The sequence below is a fragment of the Chelon labrosus genome (assembly GCF_963514085.1).
Source record: "Chelon labrosus genome assembly, chromosome: 16".
Taxonomy (NCBI): Eukaryota; Metazoa; Chordata; class Actinopteri; order Mugiliformes; family Mugilidae; genus Chelon; species Chelon labrosus.
The window spans coordinates 6,008,830-6,028,638 of NC_140349.1; the positions used below are offsets into that span (position 1 = coordinate 6,008,830).

The following is a 19,809-nucleotide window of genomic DNA, read 5'->3' on the forward strand; positions in this document are numbered from 1 at the left end:
ATGGGCTTGACTACACGGGGGACCCAGCCCATGCTCAGATGGCTGATCTCGAACTGTTTCACTTTGATCATCAGTCCGATCCCAGAGGCGCCTCCCTGCTTTTAGATGGGGGTCAAAGTGTCCCCGAGAGCGGAGGCGGAGGCGGCGGAAGCGGCGGCGGCGGAAAGTCAACCGGTCCCAGCGGGGGAGACGCTCCAGCACCGCGGACAGAGACCCGGAGAGGTGCGCGGCCGGAGGAGGAAACAGAAACGTCTTTCACCTGCGGGAAGCAACACGATGAAGACAGGGGAGATGATGATGATGATGATGATGTCCAGCTGATAGGGACGCACGCCTACCGGCTGAGTCAGAGCTCCTCCAGTGAACTGTATGAAGAGGAGGAGGAGGAGGAGGTGATGGAGGAAGAGGAGGACATGCCGGAACTTTACTTGCTGTCCGACGACGATCTCTCCTCCTCCGACGGCTCGGGGAAGTCCGTGGATTACGGCTTCATCATCGCCGTGACCTGCCTGGTCACCGGCATCTCCCTCGTCGCCATATCCTACACGGTCCCCAGGGACGTCCGCGTGGACCCGGACACCGTGTCCGCCCGGGAGATGGAGCGTCTGGAGAGGGAGAAAGCCAGAGTGGGCGCCCATCTGGACCGCTGTGTCATAGCGGGACTGTGCCTGCTCACCCTCGGGGGCGTGCTGCTCTCCACGCTGCTCATGGTCTCCATGTGGAAGGGGGAGATGATGAGGAGGAAAGCCTTCGCCTATTCCAAACACGCGGCCAAGTTGTACGGATCGATCAGTTTGAGAGGAGGCTCCAGTCCCACGCGTGAATCCTGCTCGCATCTGTCAGGGGCTGAGGAGGATTTAGAGGTGCTCAGCTGAATTTATGGACGGGACTAGAGGGAAGGACTCGGAAATCCCTGACAGTGGTGTCCTGTGATCGGAAGCTTTAATGATTTTTGAATTTCTAACAGCTTATCCTGCTGTCTTTACCCTTAAAACTCCAAAGTTGACATGAGAGATTTGCTTTAATTGTCCTTTTATTTTCATTCAAGAAAAACAAAGATCCTCACAATCCACTATAACAATCCACAAAATCAGAAACTACAGATATGCATTATAAATCTAAATATGAGGATTTATGAGACCTTTCTAGCAGATCCATGAGACTGGAGGCTTATCAGATACCGAAACACTGATCAGTGTGAGTTCTCTAAAACTCCGAGACGGTGTTTTCTGACTCTGCAAAGCTTTCCCGGTGCCAATTATTTTTACCTTTTGTTTTGCGACGGTTGTGAGAGAAAGGGTAGAAACAGAGCGCTCAAAGTGATCTCCAGCAGAGTGAGCTTGCATGAATCTGACTCACAGCAGCAGGTTCACCAGATGCTGCTGAGCCAAAGCTTCCTCGTTCAAATAAAAGAGTGGGTTGTGAGTTTTCTCATGTCAAGGTCTTTTTAAACTTCCCTCGTTGTCTTGTCTTATCCATCCACTGTCAACAAACACGAGGAGGGGAAACTTGAACTGCAGCTAGATATTAACCTGCAGTCATAAACAGGGTTTAGTCCACCATCTCTCTTTAATGGAAACGGATCAGGAAACACAAAACCTCAGCTGTATCTGTTAATAAAATGCTAGAAAACTACTCACTGCTGTTTCTTAAACCGGGTGCAGCGTTGTTGCGCTTTGTTTTTGCTGTTTGCATGAAATCTAGCAGAGCTGCAGATGAGGATCGGTCATTGATGCACAGTTTTGATTGGGCCGAGGTTAAATGCTGACATCTCTCCTCTTCGTCCTCTGCAGGCTGAGGCACTTGAATGGTTCAATTTCGCTCAAGTGGACTTATCCTCATGAATAGCAGTAGTTCAAATTTGTCCTCTGTGGAGGACCCACCCACTGCATACTACTGAATTGACTCCTTTTGCTATCTACAGAGGACATTTAGGGCTTTTCCATGATATCAAATGTAAAGGGGTGGGGCTTTGGTACCTTTCTCTTTCTCATTAAGGAAAATGTCGTCCATCAGTTATGTTATATCTTAAAAATAAAAACTTTTCATTATTCTAGTTCCCTTAAAACATTAGGGAACATTATATATTTGTTTCCTGTTAGTCAGGAGGATATAACAATAACAGCCAAGGGCTCACGGCACGGGTGTCAAACATACGGCCCGCGGGCCAAAAAGCGGCCCGCCAGATGGTCCAATCTGGCCCGCAGCATGAATTTGCAAAATTTTTGAATGAAAATAGTTGCTATCTCTAATTTGTCCACTGTTTTAATCAGAGAAGTGAACAGAACACAACACTGAGACTCGGGACTAAACAGCAGACAGCAACGTGCCCAAATTACACTTATTTTTCTTAAGATTTTTTATTAAATGTAAACGTTCTCCTAATTTAACTGTTCTTCTTTGCACTAAAACAAATGGAAAAACTCTGGAGTTGTTACTTTTGCTGTTATCTTACCAGTCTGGATCACTTGAGATCAAATTGGCCTGCATGTGGCCCACGAACTAAAATGAGTTTGACACCTCTGGCTTATGGGGTTAATGGAGAGAGTGTGTTGGTGCTAGCATTGTGTTTGGATAGACTTGGACTAATGTGAATCTGTCGTTTAAGTTAGAAGTATGCATATACGATGAGTTTCTAAAGCGTAAACCTATTCTTTTCTGTAAGATCTCTGACCCGCCGTTTCTGTTTAGCGCTGCTTCTAAGACCTGCACACTGCAGCAGCATCAGCCCTGAACCAGGAGTGCTGTTCATCTTCCACCTTGTCAGAAAAGGCACTCAGCTGCAGCTAACAAAGGTCTGCTTCACAAAAAAAAAAAAAAAGAAAAACCAACAACTGCACCAATCCGTGTTGAACTCCAAAGAAATCCGTGTAATTGTGACACGCCGAAGCGACGCTCGCTCGCTCGTTCGCTCAGATTTGTTGAAATGCAAACAGTAATACCACAGGAGGTGTAATTAGATTTTGTGGCTGAGCACTGATGTCGGGCGGTTTACTCCACATACACTTGGGGGTTCTGACTGCAGATGTTCAGAAGCGCGCAGAGAGAGTCGTAGAGAGAGAAAAAAAAAAATCAACAAACCCCCCGGGTGAAAAGCTCTCCTGGTAATTGGTGTTACTTAATTGCTCGTGGGAGGCCAGTGAATCACTGAAAAATACCCCGAGCATTTCAGGAGCAATCTCAATCAAAACTCACTTAAATATATATAAAAAACACACACATTCCAGCTGAAGTGTTATAGTTGCATTCGAGAGGAAGGAAGTAACGGATTGCCCCCCCTCTGACAAAAGGATGTGGTGGATAAACAGTTGTGTCTCCTGCTCGCTGACTGTGTGCAGAAATGTGTGCCGGGCAGCCTCTGTAATTGGAAGCGCTGACGTCCGGCAGCATCACATTATCCTCCACGCGACCTTCGCTCTCTCTCACCTCATTAATGTAATTAAACAGGTGGAAGCGTCTGACCTCTGGGTGGAATATTAAATCCATTTCTAACGCTGATCCGTCCCCCCTTCGACTGAACGGCTGACGTCTCGAGAGGGCCTTTGTTTGTGCGAAAGAAAAACCCGCTTTCTCTGAATTTTCTTTCAGCTTGGCTTGTCTGCTGCAGCATTTTCTGCTGTTTCTCAGATTCTTTTCCGCTGTCGTGGAGGACAGCTGCGCTTCAATTCAGCGTTTGGGATTATAATGAAAGTCAGACTCATAAATCAAAACACAACCTGTCGTTCACTCAAGTCTATTGAGACTAGAGTCTGTGGAGACGTTGGTCTTTGCGCCTGTGAGCATGTTGACATCCCGTCGCCATGTTTGTACTGTACGTGGGAATTAGAGCCTCCCTCTAATAAAAGAATCCATGTTGTTTTGCCAATGTGACGTAGCTTTGCTTTTATTTTTGAACCTTGAAGTTTGACCAAATAAAAACCACCATAAGGTTCATACTGTACTGAACTCTAAATGTTGAGATATTATTTTTAGGTCAAGTGCTATTTGTGTTGTGTACCCTGCACCAGTAGGATAGTAATTTAGTAAGACATATTCTTAAATATACCCATTGAAACATCATTACAAACACAAAGTAAGTAAACAAAAGTAAATATCTGCGTGCAAGAAACAATATAATAGAAAAAAATTGTAGTTTAATTGTAGCTCTCTGTAGGAAATACTACTCAAACAGTTCTAATAAGCAGAAAATTGCAGGTAGCACCTTTAAATTGAACTTAAGTTTTATGTGGCCCACACTCCCGCCCGCACACACCAGCCGGCAACATGAAACAAAAATAAAAAAAGTAAAAAACAAAGCCCGTCCTTGCAGGTTTGGTCTATGCTACAGAGCTTTCAGGGAGAATTACCGTTTTTTTACGACCTGGACCTTATTTCTGGCATACAATACGATCGTTTACTCACCCATATAACTTTGGTGTCATCAGCGTATATCCATATAGTGGGAGTGACTGGGGCACCGAAACACAGCCTCTAAATAACACATTATCTGCCGTGAAACTCGTTCATTTCACCAATATTTTGTTATCATACGCTAGTGCTATTCCCCGTTGAGTCCGGAGTTACCTGTTATCATCATCTGGGGTCTGTAGATTGACCTACTAACCTCTGACCTGGATGATGCCATCTCTTTACCTGTTTAGCTGTAATCTGCTACTGATAGTTTTTTGGAACATGGCTGAATATTTTTCCGACTCTGAGGTTGGATGATCCGATAATTAGGTCTAAAGTTAACTTTGGAAAACGTTGATATTCCCAACGACCTGTCCATTTGGTTTTGTGTTTGCGTTTAAGTTCGACGATTGCTAGCTTGCTAAACTGTTAGCCTCTTCTAGTGGCTTCTACATGGCAACAGTTGCCTAGCAGCAGTGTTCTAGTAATAATTGTAATCATGAGCTCATCTCAAGTTTAATTTGAATTCAGTGTTCGTTCAGTTTTTCATGTAACAGTTACCGTAGCTACTCTGGACGTTAGCGCTGTATTTAGCGCTAGTTAGAGTCAACTTTTTCTGGCTTCATCTTGAGGCCAGGGCCTTACAGCGCGCTACTTCTCACTAACAGATGAAATTGTTGATAAGTAAAATGTTGTCGAACGCTTATGTAAGATTGTGTGGGCATGAGTTTGATTGGTTTTTAATTGACCGTGGTGTTTCCCTGGTAACCAAACAATCTAACAGCTGCCACCAGATTCAGGTTGTTTCTTTTGTTGTTAAATTCTTGTTGGTGTTTTTTATTTTTACTTTTTTTTCTCCCCTGTACAGCGAGAACGTGAGAAAAGCTCAGAGGAAACAAATACCGACATCTTCTCCTGTGAAATAACCTCTAGTTTTAACTCAGGCTATAAAAAGATAACAGCTGAGGTGTGCATGGGAAGGGTTAAAGCCACTTGTTTCTCCTGCAGGAACATTGATGTAAAGAGGCTGGGAAGGTAGCAGATTTAATTGCTGTCTGTGTTTGTTTCTGTTTCTGTTTTGTTTTTTTTGTTGCTTGCTTGCCAGGGGACTCTGCAGACAGCACAGAAAATTAAACCTGTAATAAAAAAAAAAAACATTCACGGAGAGATGAACCGAGCAGAGTCACTCAAACGTACCGTGAGTCGCTCTGCATCCTTTGTACACTCCAACAGACCAGACGGACGATCTGGCGCACACACACTTTTTTTTTTTCGTGCACGCGCCCATAGCCCGTGGCCCCCGCCGCCTCGCCCCTGCTCCTTCATGAAAGGAGTTAGTCAGAGTAATCATTCAGGGCAGCTGGCAGCAGGAAATGGAATTGGATTGCAGGAGGGGGTCACTCAGGGTCAAGAGCCAGGGTGTGGCTTTGGACACTGGGGACCAGCAGCTGGAAGAAAAAGCCTCGGCGGCGGCGCTGCTTTACATCAGCCACTTATCATCAGCTGTCACAACCACTCATCACACTGAGTGACGGCGCGCCTACTGCACCGCACAGAAAACACCTCTGCATATCACACGGCCTTGCACCCTTTGTCCTGCCGATGGGATAAATTAGGAGTAAGATCGTGTCTCCAGGTCTGAAATGCCTCTCTTGAACTATTGCCTTAAGTTAATGACTTATCCAATAATGATTCTAGTTACGACGATTGTTGCATAGCAACGGCAGGCAGCCTCAGCTCCAGGAAAGAAGGGGACAGAGCTTTGGCTAAGAAATAAAAAAAATATAAATAAATAAATAAAAGAGAGAGAAAATAGGAAGTTGGAAATAAAATCACCGTCCGCATCGTTTATCTTCTTTATTCATTCAGCTCAGAGGTTTTAAAAACCAAATCCTGCAAAAACTGACATCCCCCTCCCTTTCAAGCTGTCTTTCAGGAGGCTTTCCGAGCTGAAAGCCGTTGAGGCGGGAGCACCTGTAGGCTGCATCTTAACTTGGCACTCCGAAGAGGCAGGAGAGTCGTTTACCTGGAGGAATTTGCCAATCACTTTCAGTTTAAAGGCTGGATTGTGTTTGCTGAAGCTGCTACAGCCTTTTATCTGACTGAGATGAGAGCCGTGCAGCATTTGCAGGGATCAAACTCACATTTATGAAGTGCTTTCCTAATGATTAAGTGAACCACCTGCTGTAGGTTGAGCAGCGCCCACATATTCATGTTTTTTTTTTTTCTCCTCCTTTTGCCATCATTGTCCTGGATGAAATGCAGAAGGGACACCATAACCATAGAAACAGGGTCAGCCTGTTGCTACGGAGAAATGCATGTGTGCCACCACGGCTCAGCGTAAGAGAGTTAAAGATGCTCTTCTCTTGAGCTGCCACCCTAATGGAAGCCGTGGTGTGTGGAAACTGGCACATCTCCTCTGTTGTGCTCAGGCTTTTTCTTTTTTTTTTTTTTAGAGGTGCACACTTCATTTGAGCAGACTTGTCAGGTGCCGTCATTATATGTCTCCTGTCAAACATCCTGCTCTTCAAGAAGGTAAAAGCAGAAAGTACTTCTTCCTCTGCAAACCCGAACTCTGCCTGGATCAAACATACAGCTCGAGTCTGAAACGCTGACTAGGCTACTTACTGTGCGTTTTCACTGTAGCACAGCATTTTATTCTATAGATTTTATTTTACACACACACTCCTGAGGAGAGAAACAGCAGCTCTTTCCTCCGTTTTTATTGTACTCGCAGGCACTTTTTATATTGTAGTTGCTCGGTTGAGTCCTCTGAGTTGCAGGAATGCAGAACTACCAGGAAATCTAGAAGCTGCAAATAGATCATGTATTATTTCAGGCTTTGTTCAGCGCCTGCAGAAGTTAACTTGAGGAACAGAAATGTGGGAAGAATATCGTGTTACGTGACAATTACCAAATTTTAGCGTTACATTCCCTTGCATTTTGTGCGCGTAGCTTTTATTTTATCGTCTGATTTTCATCCTCGGCTCAAATACAGTGGATGCAGAAGGGATTGTGTTTGCGGTGCCCACGGTGTTGAATTACGACTTTTAAATAAATACAGTTGTTTGGTATTTCTGGCAAACAGCAGCTTAGCTTAGCTTAGCTTAGCTTAGCTTAGCTTAGCTTAGCATAAAAACTGGACATGTACAAAGGTAACAAAATGTGCAAAACCAAGCTCCTTAAACTACTTAAAGTACCCATGCAATTAATCAAAACTGTTTTAAAAGGTATTTCCAGCACTACCTGTAAATCTGTGTCTGGCCCAACTTTGACGTAAAAGTCTTCTGTAACTGCTTGTCCTGTGAAGGATTGTGGTGGAGCTGGAGCCTATCCCAGCTGTCATTGGGGCGAGAGGCGGGGTACACCCTGGACAGGTCTCCAGTCTATCTCAGGGCTAACACAGAGAGACACACAATCATTCACATTCACACATACGTCCAATTTAGAATCACCAATGAACCTAGCCAGCATGTCTTTGGACGGTGGAAGGAAGCTGGAGTACCTGGAGAGAACCCACGCAGACACAGGGAGAACATGCAAACTCCACATAGAAAGGAACCAGTCGGCAGACGGATTCAAACCCAGAACCTTCTTGCTGTGAGGCAAAACAATAACATGAAAAATTAAATAGGAATCAGCCAAAAGTCCATTTCCATTCAAATACATTTGCTTGGCTTTGTGTATATTTAATCAATATATGTGTTTGTTCTTCATCAAACAACCAGTCTGGGTTTTCTTACTTGATTAAATACATCTAGTGAAACTTTTTCTGACAGTTTTAATTAAAAACCTTCCCTTGCTCCACCGCTGGTCCAACACACAGTGTCTACTTTAAAGGTTTTATTTTAAAACGTGTATGGCCTGAGCACAAATCACCTCATGCATGCTCATCAACATCATCGCAGTGCATGTCGACTACGAGCGAAAGACTTGACAGACAAAAACAGAAATTAAATGTGGCAGCGAGGGAATTGATTTCCTAGAACATATTTTAAAAAATTTTTTTAATCTGAGCAGTTGAGCGATATTAATATCATCTGAATTCTATTCTATTCTATTATTCAACTACTTAGATTAAAACATCAATGAATTCAGATATAATGTGAAATGACGTGGCTTTTTTTTGTACGACTGGATGAGGAGCTGGAATACATTTATCAGCCGTAGTGAAGTGGCAATAGTGTTTTGACAATCTTATCTCAAGGTCCACTTACAGCTTTCTCTGCAGCTTTTGTTAGTGTTAAGGATTCTCTGCAAGAGTCTAATTGTAGACCTCACCCCTGCTAGCTTTTTTCTTTTCATTAAACTGCTTCTCTTTGGGTTTTTTCATGCCTTTATTCTTTTTGATAGATAGAAGAGGAGAGAGGCTGGGTGTAATTGGGTGAGAGACGGGGGCCGACATGCAGCAAATTGTGGAGGCTGGAAACAGACATGCACCACTGCAGTGAGGACTATAGTGTTCCTCAAATCCTCAAAGTTTCAATACTTTTAATGTTATGTAGGTGTAAAAGAAATGCAAAAAAATGTAAAAACTAAAAATACAATCTGGTTGGCGTCAAGTGTAGGAGAGGCTAACTTTTTACAGAAACTAACTTTACCACCAGAAAATCATGCAAAAGTGGTTATAAAATAATAAATCCTATAAAATAATAATGATTTCTCTCTTTTGTATCTGCAAGTAATACCCACTTCTTTCCACTCTCTGGCTTTTTGTGATCTTCATGTCATGTATTCCTTATGTTACGAACAAAATATACAGACAGTCCAGTTTTTACATACAAGGCCCTGAAAGACCTCATTGTACCATATCATCCTGACACATTGGTTCGATCTCAAAGTGCAGGCCTACTTGTGGTTCCTAGAATTTCAAAAAGTAGCATGGGAAGTAGAGCCTTCAGCTATCAGGCTCCTCTCCTGTGGGACCAGTTCCCAGTTCCCAGACACCCTCTCTGCTTTTAAGGTCAGGCTTAAGACTTTCCTTTTTGATCAAGCTTATAGTTAGGGCTGGACTGAACCATCCCTTAGTTATGCTGCAATAGACCTAGGCAGCTGGGGAACGATGCACTCAGCACATGTCCTCTACTCTCCTCTCTCTGGTACTGAGTTCATTCATTCATTCATCTTCTGTAACCAGGTGTCCTGTGAAGGGTCGTGAAGGGCTGCAGCCTATCCCATCAGGCTGTAATTGGGCGAGAAGCGTCTCTAAAAAGCCAGTCCATTGCAGGGCATTTTGATCAAGTTAGGGCTGGACTGAACCGTCCCTTAGTTATGCTGCTATAGACCTAGGCAGCTGGGGGACGATGCGCTGAGCACATGTCTTCTACTCTCTTCTGTCTCGCACCAAGCTCCTAGCCTCTAATTTCTTTTTTTTTCTGGCACCAAGCTCCTATCCTTTAGTCTCTTCTCTCTCGCACTGAGCTCCTATCCTCTAATTTCTTTTCTCTGGCACTGAGCCCCTATCCTCTACTCTCTCTGGCACAGAGCTCCTATCCTCTAATTTATTTTTTCTGGCACTGAGCTCCTATCCTCTACTCTCTTCTCTCTCACACTGAGCTCCTGTCCTCTAATTTCTTTTATCTGGCACTGAGCTCCTATCCTCTACTCTCTTCTCTCTCACACTGAGCTCCTGTCCTCTAATTTCTTTTCTCTGGCACCGAGCTCCTATCCTCTACTCTCTTCTCTCTCACACTGAGCTCCTATCCTCTAATTTATTTTCTCTGGCACTGAGCTCCTTTCCTCTAATTTCTTTTCTCTGGCACCAAGCTCCTATCCTCTAATTTCTTTTCTTTCGCACTGAGCTCCTATCCTCTGATTTCTTTTCTCTGGCACTGAGCTCCTATCCTCTACTCTCTTCTCTCTCGTACTGAGCTCCTATCCTCTAATTTCTTCTCTAATGTTACCACTCATGCTACTACTGTATAGCATGTTAAGTGCTGGGTGTCCGTCTCTCCCCCTTCCCTCCTCCTGAGCTGGGTTCTGCTCAAGGTTTCTTCCTGTTAAAAGGGAGTTTTTCTTTGCCACCACCTACATGCTTGCTCTGGGGTTTTGTAAATTTTCTTGAGACAAATTGTATTGTTATTGACGCTATATATAAATAAAACTGAATTGAATTCAATTGAATTCTCCTCTCATTCACAACAAAAGGAGGTTAAAAGAACCATAAGTAGGATTTGTTTACGCACTTTTGTGGCAGGACAGGAAGGGATGCAGACTCCCCTCCTCCAGTTGGCTTGTAGGCCTGGGGTCCACCTAAGCGAGGTGGACAAAGTGTCTCTGTTGTCATGGAAACAGCTCAGTTGTAATCATGTGTGCATCAAGTGCAGATATTAATACATACGCAACAAGTTGCTGACCGCTGTTCTATTGCCACGAGTAAACTAAACAGTTTTAAAGGAATTACATTTCGATGGAATAGTCGAGCTTGATCAGTTCTCTCGCTGAGAGTCGGATGAGAAAATCAATACCACTCTCATGTTTGGACGGTACAGATGAGCCGGCAGCTGGTTAGCTTATCTTTAGCATCAAGACAGGAAACAGCAGGCTGTGTTCAAAGGCAAACAGGATCGAAAACACAGAGGAGAGGAGCAGGAACGATTGTTTCCGTAGCACAGACATTAAAAGGTCGTTGCAGAGATGTCACCCATTGCAGAGAATTAAGCGTCCCCATTCCTCTTGCAATATATACATGCATATAAATGCATTCATGAAGAGTGTGACTGATCTTCTGGATGACACCTTACGTTAAAATTGCATGTTTTAATTAAAGTGTGCGTTTGAGAGAAGTGTCTTAAAACAGCTCAGAAGCAAAAAGTGTCCAGGTCCTCTGCAGAGATCGTTGGACTATTCCTGAATGTAAAAGATTTTGCAATAAAAACTATAAAATATTTTAATCAAAGCACTAAAATACATAGAAAACAACAGATTAAACTATGAATCAAAATGATGACATTGATGTTTGGACCGGGACCAGAGCAACTCTCCGTACCCTGTTCATGCTGCTTGGCTTGTCATTAAATACAGATGTTATCAGATTGGAACATGTGAGCACGTCTCTGAGAGAAAACTTGATGCATCCTCTCCCCCTGTAATTCCACTGAATAGATATTTCAGCACTTTGCGGTGTGAAGTGAAGGGAGGAGGGTAAATTAATCTCACAGCGGGACAGTTTTGCTTACCTTGTCTCTGATTTATGCGGCAATTCATCCTGCGAGTCAGGTTTTCATATCAGAACAAATAGTACATGAGCAAGAACGTAAAGGGGTTCTACAGAATACTAATTCCATCCTTACGTTCTTCTTTAAGGCACAGTCTAAACCTCAGCGTCACCCTCCTGGATGTAGACTAACTCAGTGGAGGTTTTCTCAGAAAAGAGCCACAGACAAAAGCCTTGGAAGGCTTTATTTGGAGGGAATCGATTGAGTGCAATCTTTCAGTATCAAACGCCGTATGAGTGTTTTTTCGTAACATTGATTGAGTCTATTCTTTTTGTGCTGCTCTATCAGAATCAATATTTTTATATTTGTAGCCGAAGAATGCCAGGAGTGCCAGAGCTGCGGCTTGTCTTCTTGTCATTTGCTGCAACTTTGTAGAATTGCCTGGAAGTCTAAAAGAATAATGTCAGTGGAGTTCTGTTGTTTGCTTCCAAGTGTATTGTCGGCGGGCTGCATAACAACAATACATAATCTACTGAAGGCTCTTTGTTGTTGCTGGCTTACGGGATTTAGTTGCCTGCCAGAGTTCATAAGTTACAGAAAAGTTAAAGAAACACATCTTGTTTCTCTTTCACCCACATTTTGTTGGTATAGCTTGCCTTTAATTTGTTCAAACTGTGATATTCATCTCTGAGATTTCTTCCTCTGCACCAATACTGTGTAGGGTAGTGTGTTTGTAGCACCGATCAGGCATAACATTATGACCACCTTCCTAATAATGTGTAGATCTCCCTTGTGGTGACTCATCAGAGAATGGACATGGTCCTTCTGAGGGTGTCCTGTGGTGTCTGTCAATAGCATGACGTTAGTGGGGGGCCTTTGAGGGTAGGGGCCTCTGTGGATCATCCCACAGATACTTGATCAGTTTGGGATCTAGTGAATTTGGAGGCCAGGTCAACACCCTGTGCTGTTCTTCTTGTTTTTTTGTTTTTTTATTGTTCCTAAAGCGTTTGTGTGTGTGTGTCTGTGCCAGGCTGCATCCTGCTGGGGATGGTTACTGCCATCAAGGAGTGTCATTGCTATGGGGTGGGGGTGCCTGGTCTGGTCTAGGTGGGTGCTACATGTCTAAATAACATCCACATGAATGAATGCCAGGTCCGAACGCTTCCCAGCAGAACTTTGAATTGTCACAAAATGGATTTACTTCGCCTGTCAGTGGTCATAATGTTGTGGCTGATCGGTGTATATGCTAGTAGTTTGCTTAACATTGACTAAAAACAGTTGTTCCGTAGGTCTTATTAAGGATCATTTCCTGTAAAATGATTTGAAAGTGTTGATGAGTCGTTCTGCACTCGGGGGCGTATACAAACGTGTTGTCCAATAAAAATTCTTTCTTGAATTTTCAGGTGCCGATCAGAGCAGACTGAGCTGTTTCCTGGGGACTTTGCTATGTTAGATCTTGTTTTTTTAGAGGGAGCTTTCACACCTGGTTTGTTGCTCCGAAACCGGGAGGATTTCCTATCCAGGTTGGTTTATTAGTGCTGGTGTGAACACAGAAATTGCATTCAGTCCGGGAACAAATCAAACCCCTCCTCTTCTGTAATTGGTCTCAGCTCGATTGCAATCACTCCCTGGAGCATTCTTTGTTTTGATGGAAGAGAAAACTGTTGGGTGGATAGGTCATTGTCTTCCTCCAGAGAGCATCCAATGACCTGTTCATCTTCAGAGGAGCTGAGTTTCACCTTCTCAGCATTACTGTAGATGCTGTTCATATAAATATTTTTTACTTAGCGCATCTGCAGAGGTGAGAGTAAAAATATGCCTCTATTTTTTTATTTATTTTTGGTAGTTGCTCTTCAGGTGAACCCGTCTTTAACAAGCAGCGCTCAAAATACTACAGGATGTTTCTGTTTGTAGAGCGGCGCAGATCTGTGGAGTTCAAGACGTGGCAGCTGACTCACGAGCTTGTCGCTGAGTCGTCGTGACAACTTATCCATCACCGTGCTGCAGCTGTAATGAAGCAATGTGTGGTTTTATTCCTCAAGAAGCACGTCTAATATTCTGTAGAAGTACGAATAGCTGATGTACTGTATTTTAAATGCTGCTAATCTTTGAAAACGACAGAGATGGCTGTTTCCTATAATGAAGATTCATGCTTTAGAAAATAAGACTCCAAGCTGCAAATCCAGAAACACAAAAACAACAATTCTTTGTTTTTGTTCAAGTCGCGCACCAGACCCCATCTGTTCTGCGGGGTGAATTAGGCCGCCTGTCATTCAGAGCAGATCAAACCGAGGTGATTCACGTGTGCGTCGTGAACAAACACAAGGCAAGCGATGCAAAAAAAAAAAAAAGACATGCGCTCGCGAACGCCGCGCTTTTGTTTGTCGTCCTTTACCCACAGAAAGAAATAATGAGGCTGCATAACAAGCAGGCAACTTCACAGACCTCATTCAGTCCCGGGTTCCTGCCTTTATGTCCCCTGCATGCAGACAACAATGCAGCGCTTTGCTTCAGCCTGATGTTTATCCTCCAGCAGCATAATGGGAAATAAACAGCACAACACAAACGTGTTCTGCCTGTGTAGATGGTTATATGCTGCTTTTTACTGCAATCAGTACTGCAGTACCCGTGCACGGTGCTAGATATTTCTTTTTTTGATCGGTCAACATGGCTGTCTTCTCCGCAGATCTCAACTACTCTCCGTGAGGATTTATTTCAGGTTTATCTGGATAATTAGCTAATTAGAGTTACTATTCTATTTCAGAGGTGTCAGGCCGGATTTTGAGTCTTGCAGCCTGCCACCGGTTACGCTCAGACTGAGAAATAAAATCTCTTGCCGACGGATTAATTTGAAGTTTCGAAGAGTTTGGGATTCATTTGAAGATCTGAGCGAGGTTGTGAGACTTTTTAACATTTAGGCAAAATCCCACTGAGAGGCGGTGGGCGTAAAATACTTGGAGTCACTGAAGAACACATTCAGTAATAGCCCCATTCAGACCTTCATTAACCACTTCATTTGTTTTCATTTGTGTGCAAATGTTCTCTGCAGCCTTGATGCAACAGCTTGGGTTTTATACCGCTGTAAACAAAGTTGTATTAGTTGTGCGCGCTCACATGTCATGTTGCATGCAGTGAAAAATACATTTTATATTACAAAATTTATGAAATCTGCAATAGATTCTGCAGTTGCCCTCGGCTCTATGGGGTGTTTTAGCGTTTTTAAACGTCTTAAAAGATGTTTCATTCAGCCTTACTGCTCTCTTTGTTTGCAGCTTAATGGCCTGGAATTTGTCTCAGGATCTGGTGAAACTTGCATCAGCCCCGTGGTCACAGACTGGAAAATCTGAGCCTGGCTCTGTGCAGAGTTGCATGTTAAATGCAATTTACTTTAAAGCTTGCCACAAAAAAATTAAACTTTTTATTTTTTTATCCGATATGCCTTGCAATGCACCTCACCTACTGTACACACAGTATAGACTGTATAAAGATGGACAGCGGAACTGCTGCTCAAAAGTGAAGCCAAAGCAAGTAGAGCTCCCCCTGGTGGCTGGCTGCAGTATAGGTCATAAGCTCTGCCTTCTCCATGTTAGTGGGCGGGACTTGGGCTGAGCTGTCATTTTAGGTAGTTAATATAATGTTGCTGTATGTTCAAGTGTCAATTGTTTTGATGAGTTTCGCTTTAGTTAGTTATTTGACGCTATAGAAACAGGATGTGACATAGTGGCGACCATCAGTTGCCATGCCAACCACTCCGTAATGTGGTCCCATGGGACCGTGAGAGTTGTAAAAAAAAAAAAATTTAAATAAGTACAGAAAATAGCATCAGTTTGGCCAATTCAAGGAAGTGGCGACACATTGTCCATATTTATATACAGTCTATGGTACGCACCAGTAAATGAAGCAGCATTGACCAAAAAACTGTTTGTCATTTCCTGGAAAACCATTTAAAAATGTTGATGACTCATCCTGCACTTGGGGGCGTGTGCTAATTTTCTATCCAATGAGATGTTTTCTTGAATCTTTACGTCTCGTCCTCCCCCTGTCCTTCCCTAGCATTACTGCTGTCTTGACCTAGCTGCATGTACGTGTATGGGCGGGGCCTGCTGTAGCCAATCAGAACAGGGGATGGGGCAACCTCCCTCGCTCTGTCAGGAACCTTAAAGAGACTTATATTCGCTGAGTTGCCACAAACATGTCTCCAAATGGACGCTAATGTTGCTGCATGTGTCTGCGACCGTGCTCTCCGTATATCAGCTTCATAAGGTGTTGGATAAAATGTCAGCGTTGCGTCTACAGCTTGTTGTGCAGCCCCCAAGCGGCGAGAAAGAATCGATTAATACTGCTTTGAAGTCATTAAAACCAAAGAGTGATGTGGACACGCGGCTGTGGGTCAGCCGTGTGTCTTCATTAAGGTAAAATATCCCGCCTGCTGAGCCAAGCTTTCTGTTTACTGTCGAAGACTTAAAGCAGAATCAATGCCCATGTTGAGCAGGAGATGCTCTTCTCCTCAGAGCCGCCGCAATAAATGTTCACATCCTGCAGAAAAAACTGCGTCGGGACTGACAGCACGCAGGCGAGAGGAATAGAAATGAGCCATGTTTTTCTCAACTGTATCTGTAAACATGCAATTACCATCAATCACTTTTCTTTTTTCTTTTTTTTGTGTAAATCGTGTCCTCATTTTTTAGTGAAGTTTATTACAGCCTCTTTCAGTGACTGCAGTCCAGTCGTAGTCAAGGACAGGATGCATTTTTCCTCACTCGGGTTTACAGTGAAAGTTGTTTTCTTTTTGCCTGAACAACCTTCTACATAATAATGCAGGCTTTTTTGCACTTTTTCAACAGTAGTCTGCAGCGTGTGTGTGTGTGTGTGTGTGTGTGTGTGTGTGTGTGTGTGCTGTAGGTGTTGGGACTAAGTCTTCAGATTTGTGGAGTGTTTGGGATCAAAGCACTTGTTTTCCAGCTCCAGAAACCCTCAACAGTATTACTAAGAAGACGACAAATTGTCACCGTGGAGCGTGTGCAGACGTCTGAACGAGCTCAGTTCATTTTATTGAGCTTACTATACACCGATCAGCCACAACATTATGACCACTGACAGGAGAAGTGAATAGCACTGACCGTCTTGTGATAATTCAGTGTTCTGCTGGGAAATTTTTGGACCTGGCATTCATTGGTGTGGGTGCTACTTAGACATGTAGCACCCACCTAGACCAGACCAGGCACCCCCACCCCATAGCAATGACACTCCTTGATGGCAGCAGCCATCCCCAGCAGGATGCAGCCTGACACAGACACACACACAAAAACACTTTAGGAACAACTCAAAAAAATATGAAGAACAGCACAAGGTGTTGACCTGGCCTCCAAATTCACTAGATCCCAAACTGATCAAGTATCTGTGGGATGATCCACAGAGGCCCCTACCCTCAACCCATAGGACCCCACTAACAACACCACGGGACACCCTCAGAAGGCCCATATCCATTCTCTAATGAGTCACAAGGGAGTTCTACACAATATTAGGAAGGTGGTCATAATGTTATACCTGTTGTCTCGGCTGTGACTTCTCGCTTTATCTCCTCAGTATAAAACCTGAAAGCATTACAAGCACCACCAGATGCTTTTGTTGCTTTCAAGTCTGCACTTAACACCGTGTTATAATCTCAGTCCTTTAAAGACATAAAATCAGTTTTATTGCTCATTTGGAGCGACGCCGGTCTGCCTCTCAGTCGGTGTGAAACAGCTAAACGTCCTTTGAGCGACACTGTGAAATTTTACCGACAGTTCATGTTCCTCTCAGGATGAATGCAACCAAATTTAACTTTAAATTTTTAATCTTGTTTATGAGGTTCAAGTTTTTTTTTATTTGTCACATGCGTAATGTGCAGGTAGAGAAACAGCAGGGAATTGAAAAGGCAGCGTGTAAATAAAAAGCTGCCAAACATCAAACCTGTTACACACTGTGTGCACGGTAGCATGTTGTGTTAGCATTTGTCTGCAGCCTCACGGAGCTGCTGGCGTTTCACAACCATGAACGTTTAGCATAACCGTTGCCTAATTTTAATTCCAGGGATTATATATTTACATGTTATTTCAGAGGTAGTATGGGCAATAAATATAATAAAATGAATGAATAAATAAATAAAAGAAATACTGAATAAAAATAAAAATTAAGATCAAAATAAAAATAAAATAAGATTAAAATAAAAATAAAAATAAAAATAAAATAAAATAAAATAAAATAAAATAAAAGTAAAGATAGATCAAAATAAAGATAAAAATAAAGATACAATTTTACATAAATAAAAATATTAAATAAAATAAAAAATATAATGCTTGGGGGAAAAAGGGTACATGGAAAAAAAATATGGTGCAGTAATTTTGCTGAGCGTACTTTTAAACTGAGCTCCCAGACTCATTTAATTGTCTCTGTTTCGCTATAACTCTCTAAGTGCACAACATTCAGACTGTGTTACTCTGTGTGTGTGTGTGTGTTTTCTCCTTGTTTTTGCTTCCTCTCTCATCACATTTGCTGTTCGCACCAGAGACCAGATCTCTGTACTCTTTCTGTCCCCTGTGATCTGCTGGTGATAAATTATGACCGTGGCTGAGTGCTCCACCCGTCCTTCATTCATAAACATGCAATATTCATGCAAACAGTATGGGTGATGATTCCTGCAGGATGCACAACAAATGCCTTTATACAGTGCATTAGCATTATCGTATTGATCGTACGTGTCAGTGTAAATAACAACCAGTCCATCGCCGCCTGCTTCACCTGCGTCTGGGTCACATTTACAGGGAATCTGCAACATCGACAATGTCTTCCAACACAAATTGAGGCTTTCGGGGTTGTGCAGGGCTCTCAGAGGAAGATTAATCGTATTTTTCTTTTTCAGTGGAAGGAGGGAAAGAGAAAACAACAGCTCTTTGTTGGCAATGACAAGTCGCAGCAACAACCCGCAACATCATCTTTGTGACAGGAGCAAAAAAAAAAGGTCAGTGAGAAATGAGTCTTCCTTTGGTGAAATATTTGCACTTTGCGGCTGCTGCTGCCTACCAGCTGTATTAGAATCAAGTATACAACCTCTCTAAACAGATCATTAGGTACACTAGTGAAGATGAATGCTTTCTACTACAACAGTCCTGCAGTAAACCTTAACTTCATGACTGTTATAATCTTCAGTTTGTGTTCAATTCAACTGGGTGATCGTTTTTGAGGATGTAGTTTGTGTTGCTGGTAAACATTCAGATGTTTCTTTTATTTAGCCTAGCTCACTGACTACAAAAGGGTTGACAAAATAATAGAAACATGTGTCGCTACAACAGAATTCAATAGTCCCACAAACCACAGCCTCCAGAGTGAAAACACAACAATACCAGATAGAGTTCAGATCATTTCTTTTTACTTCTGCCTTCAAATGTAACTTGAACATGGGTTCAAGTGGTGACATCAGCTGTAAGTTGTGAAAGTAACATTGCTGCGAGGCAACGTTTGGCCCTAGAAGCTACTGAGGCTAACAGTCTAGAAAGCTAACAACTGGGTAACTTAAAGGGGAATCACCGTTTTTTACAAACTGGACCTTATTTCTGGCATAAAATACGATCGTTCACTCACCCCTATAACTTTGGTGTCATTTGGAGTCATTCGGACGATAGTTAGATCCAGCAGAGCGCCACATATATCCATATAGTGGGAGTGATTGGGGCACCAAACGCAGCTTCTAAACAACGCATTATCTGCTATGAAACTCGTTCATTTCACCAATATTTTGTCATGATACACTAGAGCTATTCTCCGTTGAGTCCAGAGTTATCTGTTATCATCATCCGGGGTCTGTAGATTGAGTGTCACGGCAGATAATGTGTTATTTAGAGGCTGCTTTTCGGTGCCCCAGTCACTCCCACTATATGGATATACGCAGATCTAAATATCGTCCAAATGACTCCAAATGACACCAAAGTTATATGGGTGAGTAAACGACCGTATTTTATGCCAGAAATAAGGTCCAGGTTGTAAAAAACAGTAGTTCCCCTTTAAGCAGTGCATAAACAATAAGCAAGATCTACCTAATGTTACTAAACTAATGCAATGTTCGGTACATAGTTCTGTGCAAACAGAATTGTTTAAAGTGTGCGTGTGCAGAACAGTCCAGTAGTACAGTGGTGATGGTGTAAAAGTCTTTGGTATCATTAATTTAAGACTTGGATTTGGTCTCAAAATGAGCAAAATAAAGTTCTTTCCAACTCTTATGCATCAG

General features: G+C 42.9%; 1 protein-coding gene across 1 annotated transcript; it reads left to right on the plus strand.

The window, feature by feature from the left end:
- LOC311501063 (uncharacterized protein) lies at nucleotides 1-875 on the plus strand (the record flags this gene model as incomplete). Its single annotated transcript, XM_084562720.1, is given in 2 exon segments — nucleotides 1-28; nucleotides 31-875. Coding segments are annotated over 2 exon segments (873 nt in total).
- Between the last annotated feature and the right edge of the window lie 18,934 nt (nucleotides 876-19,809).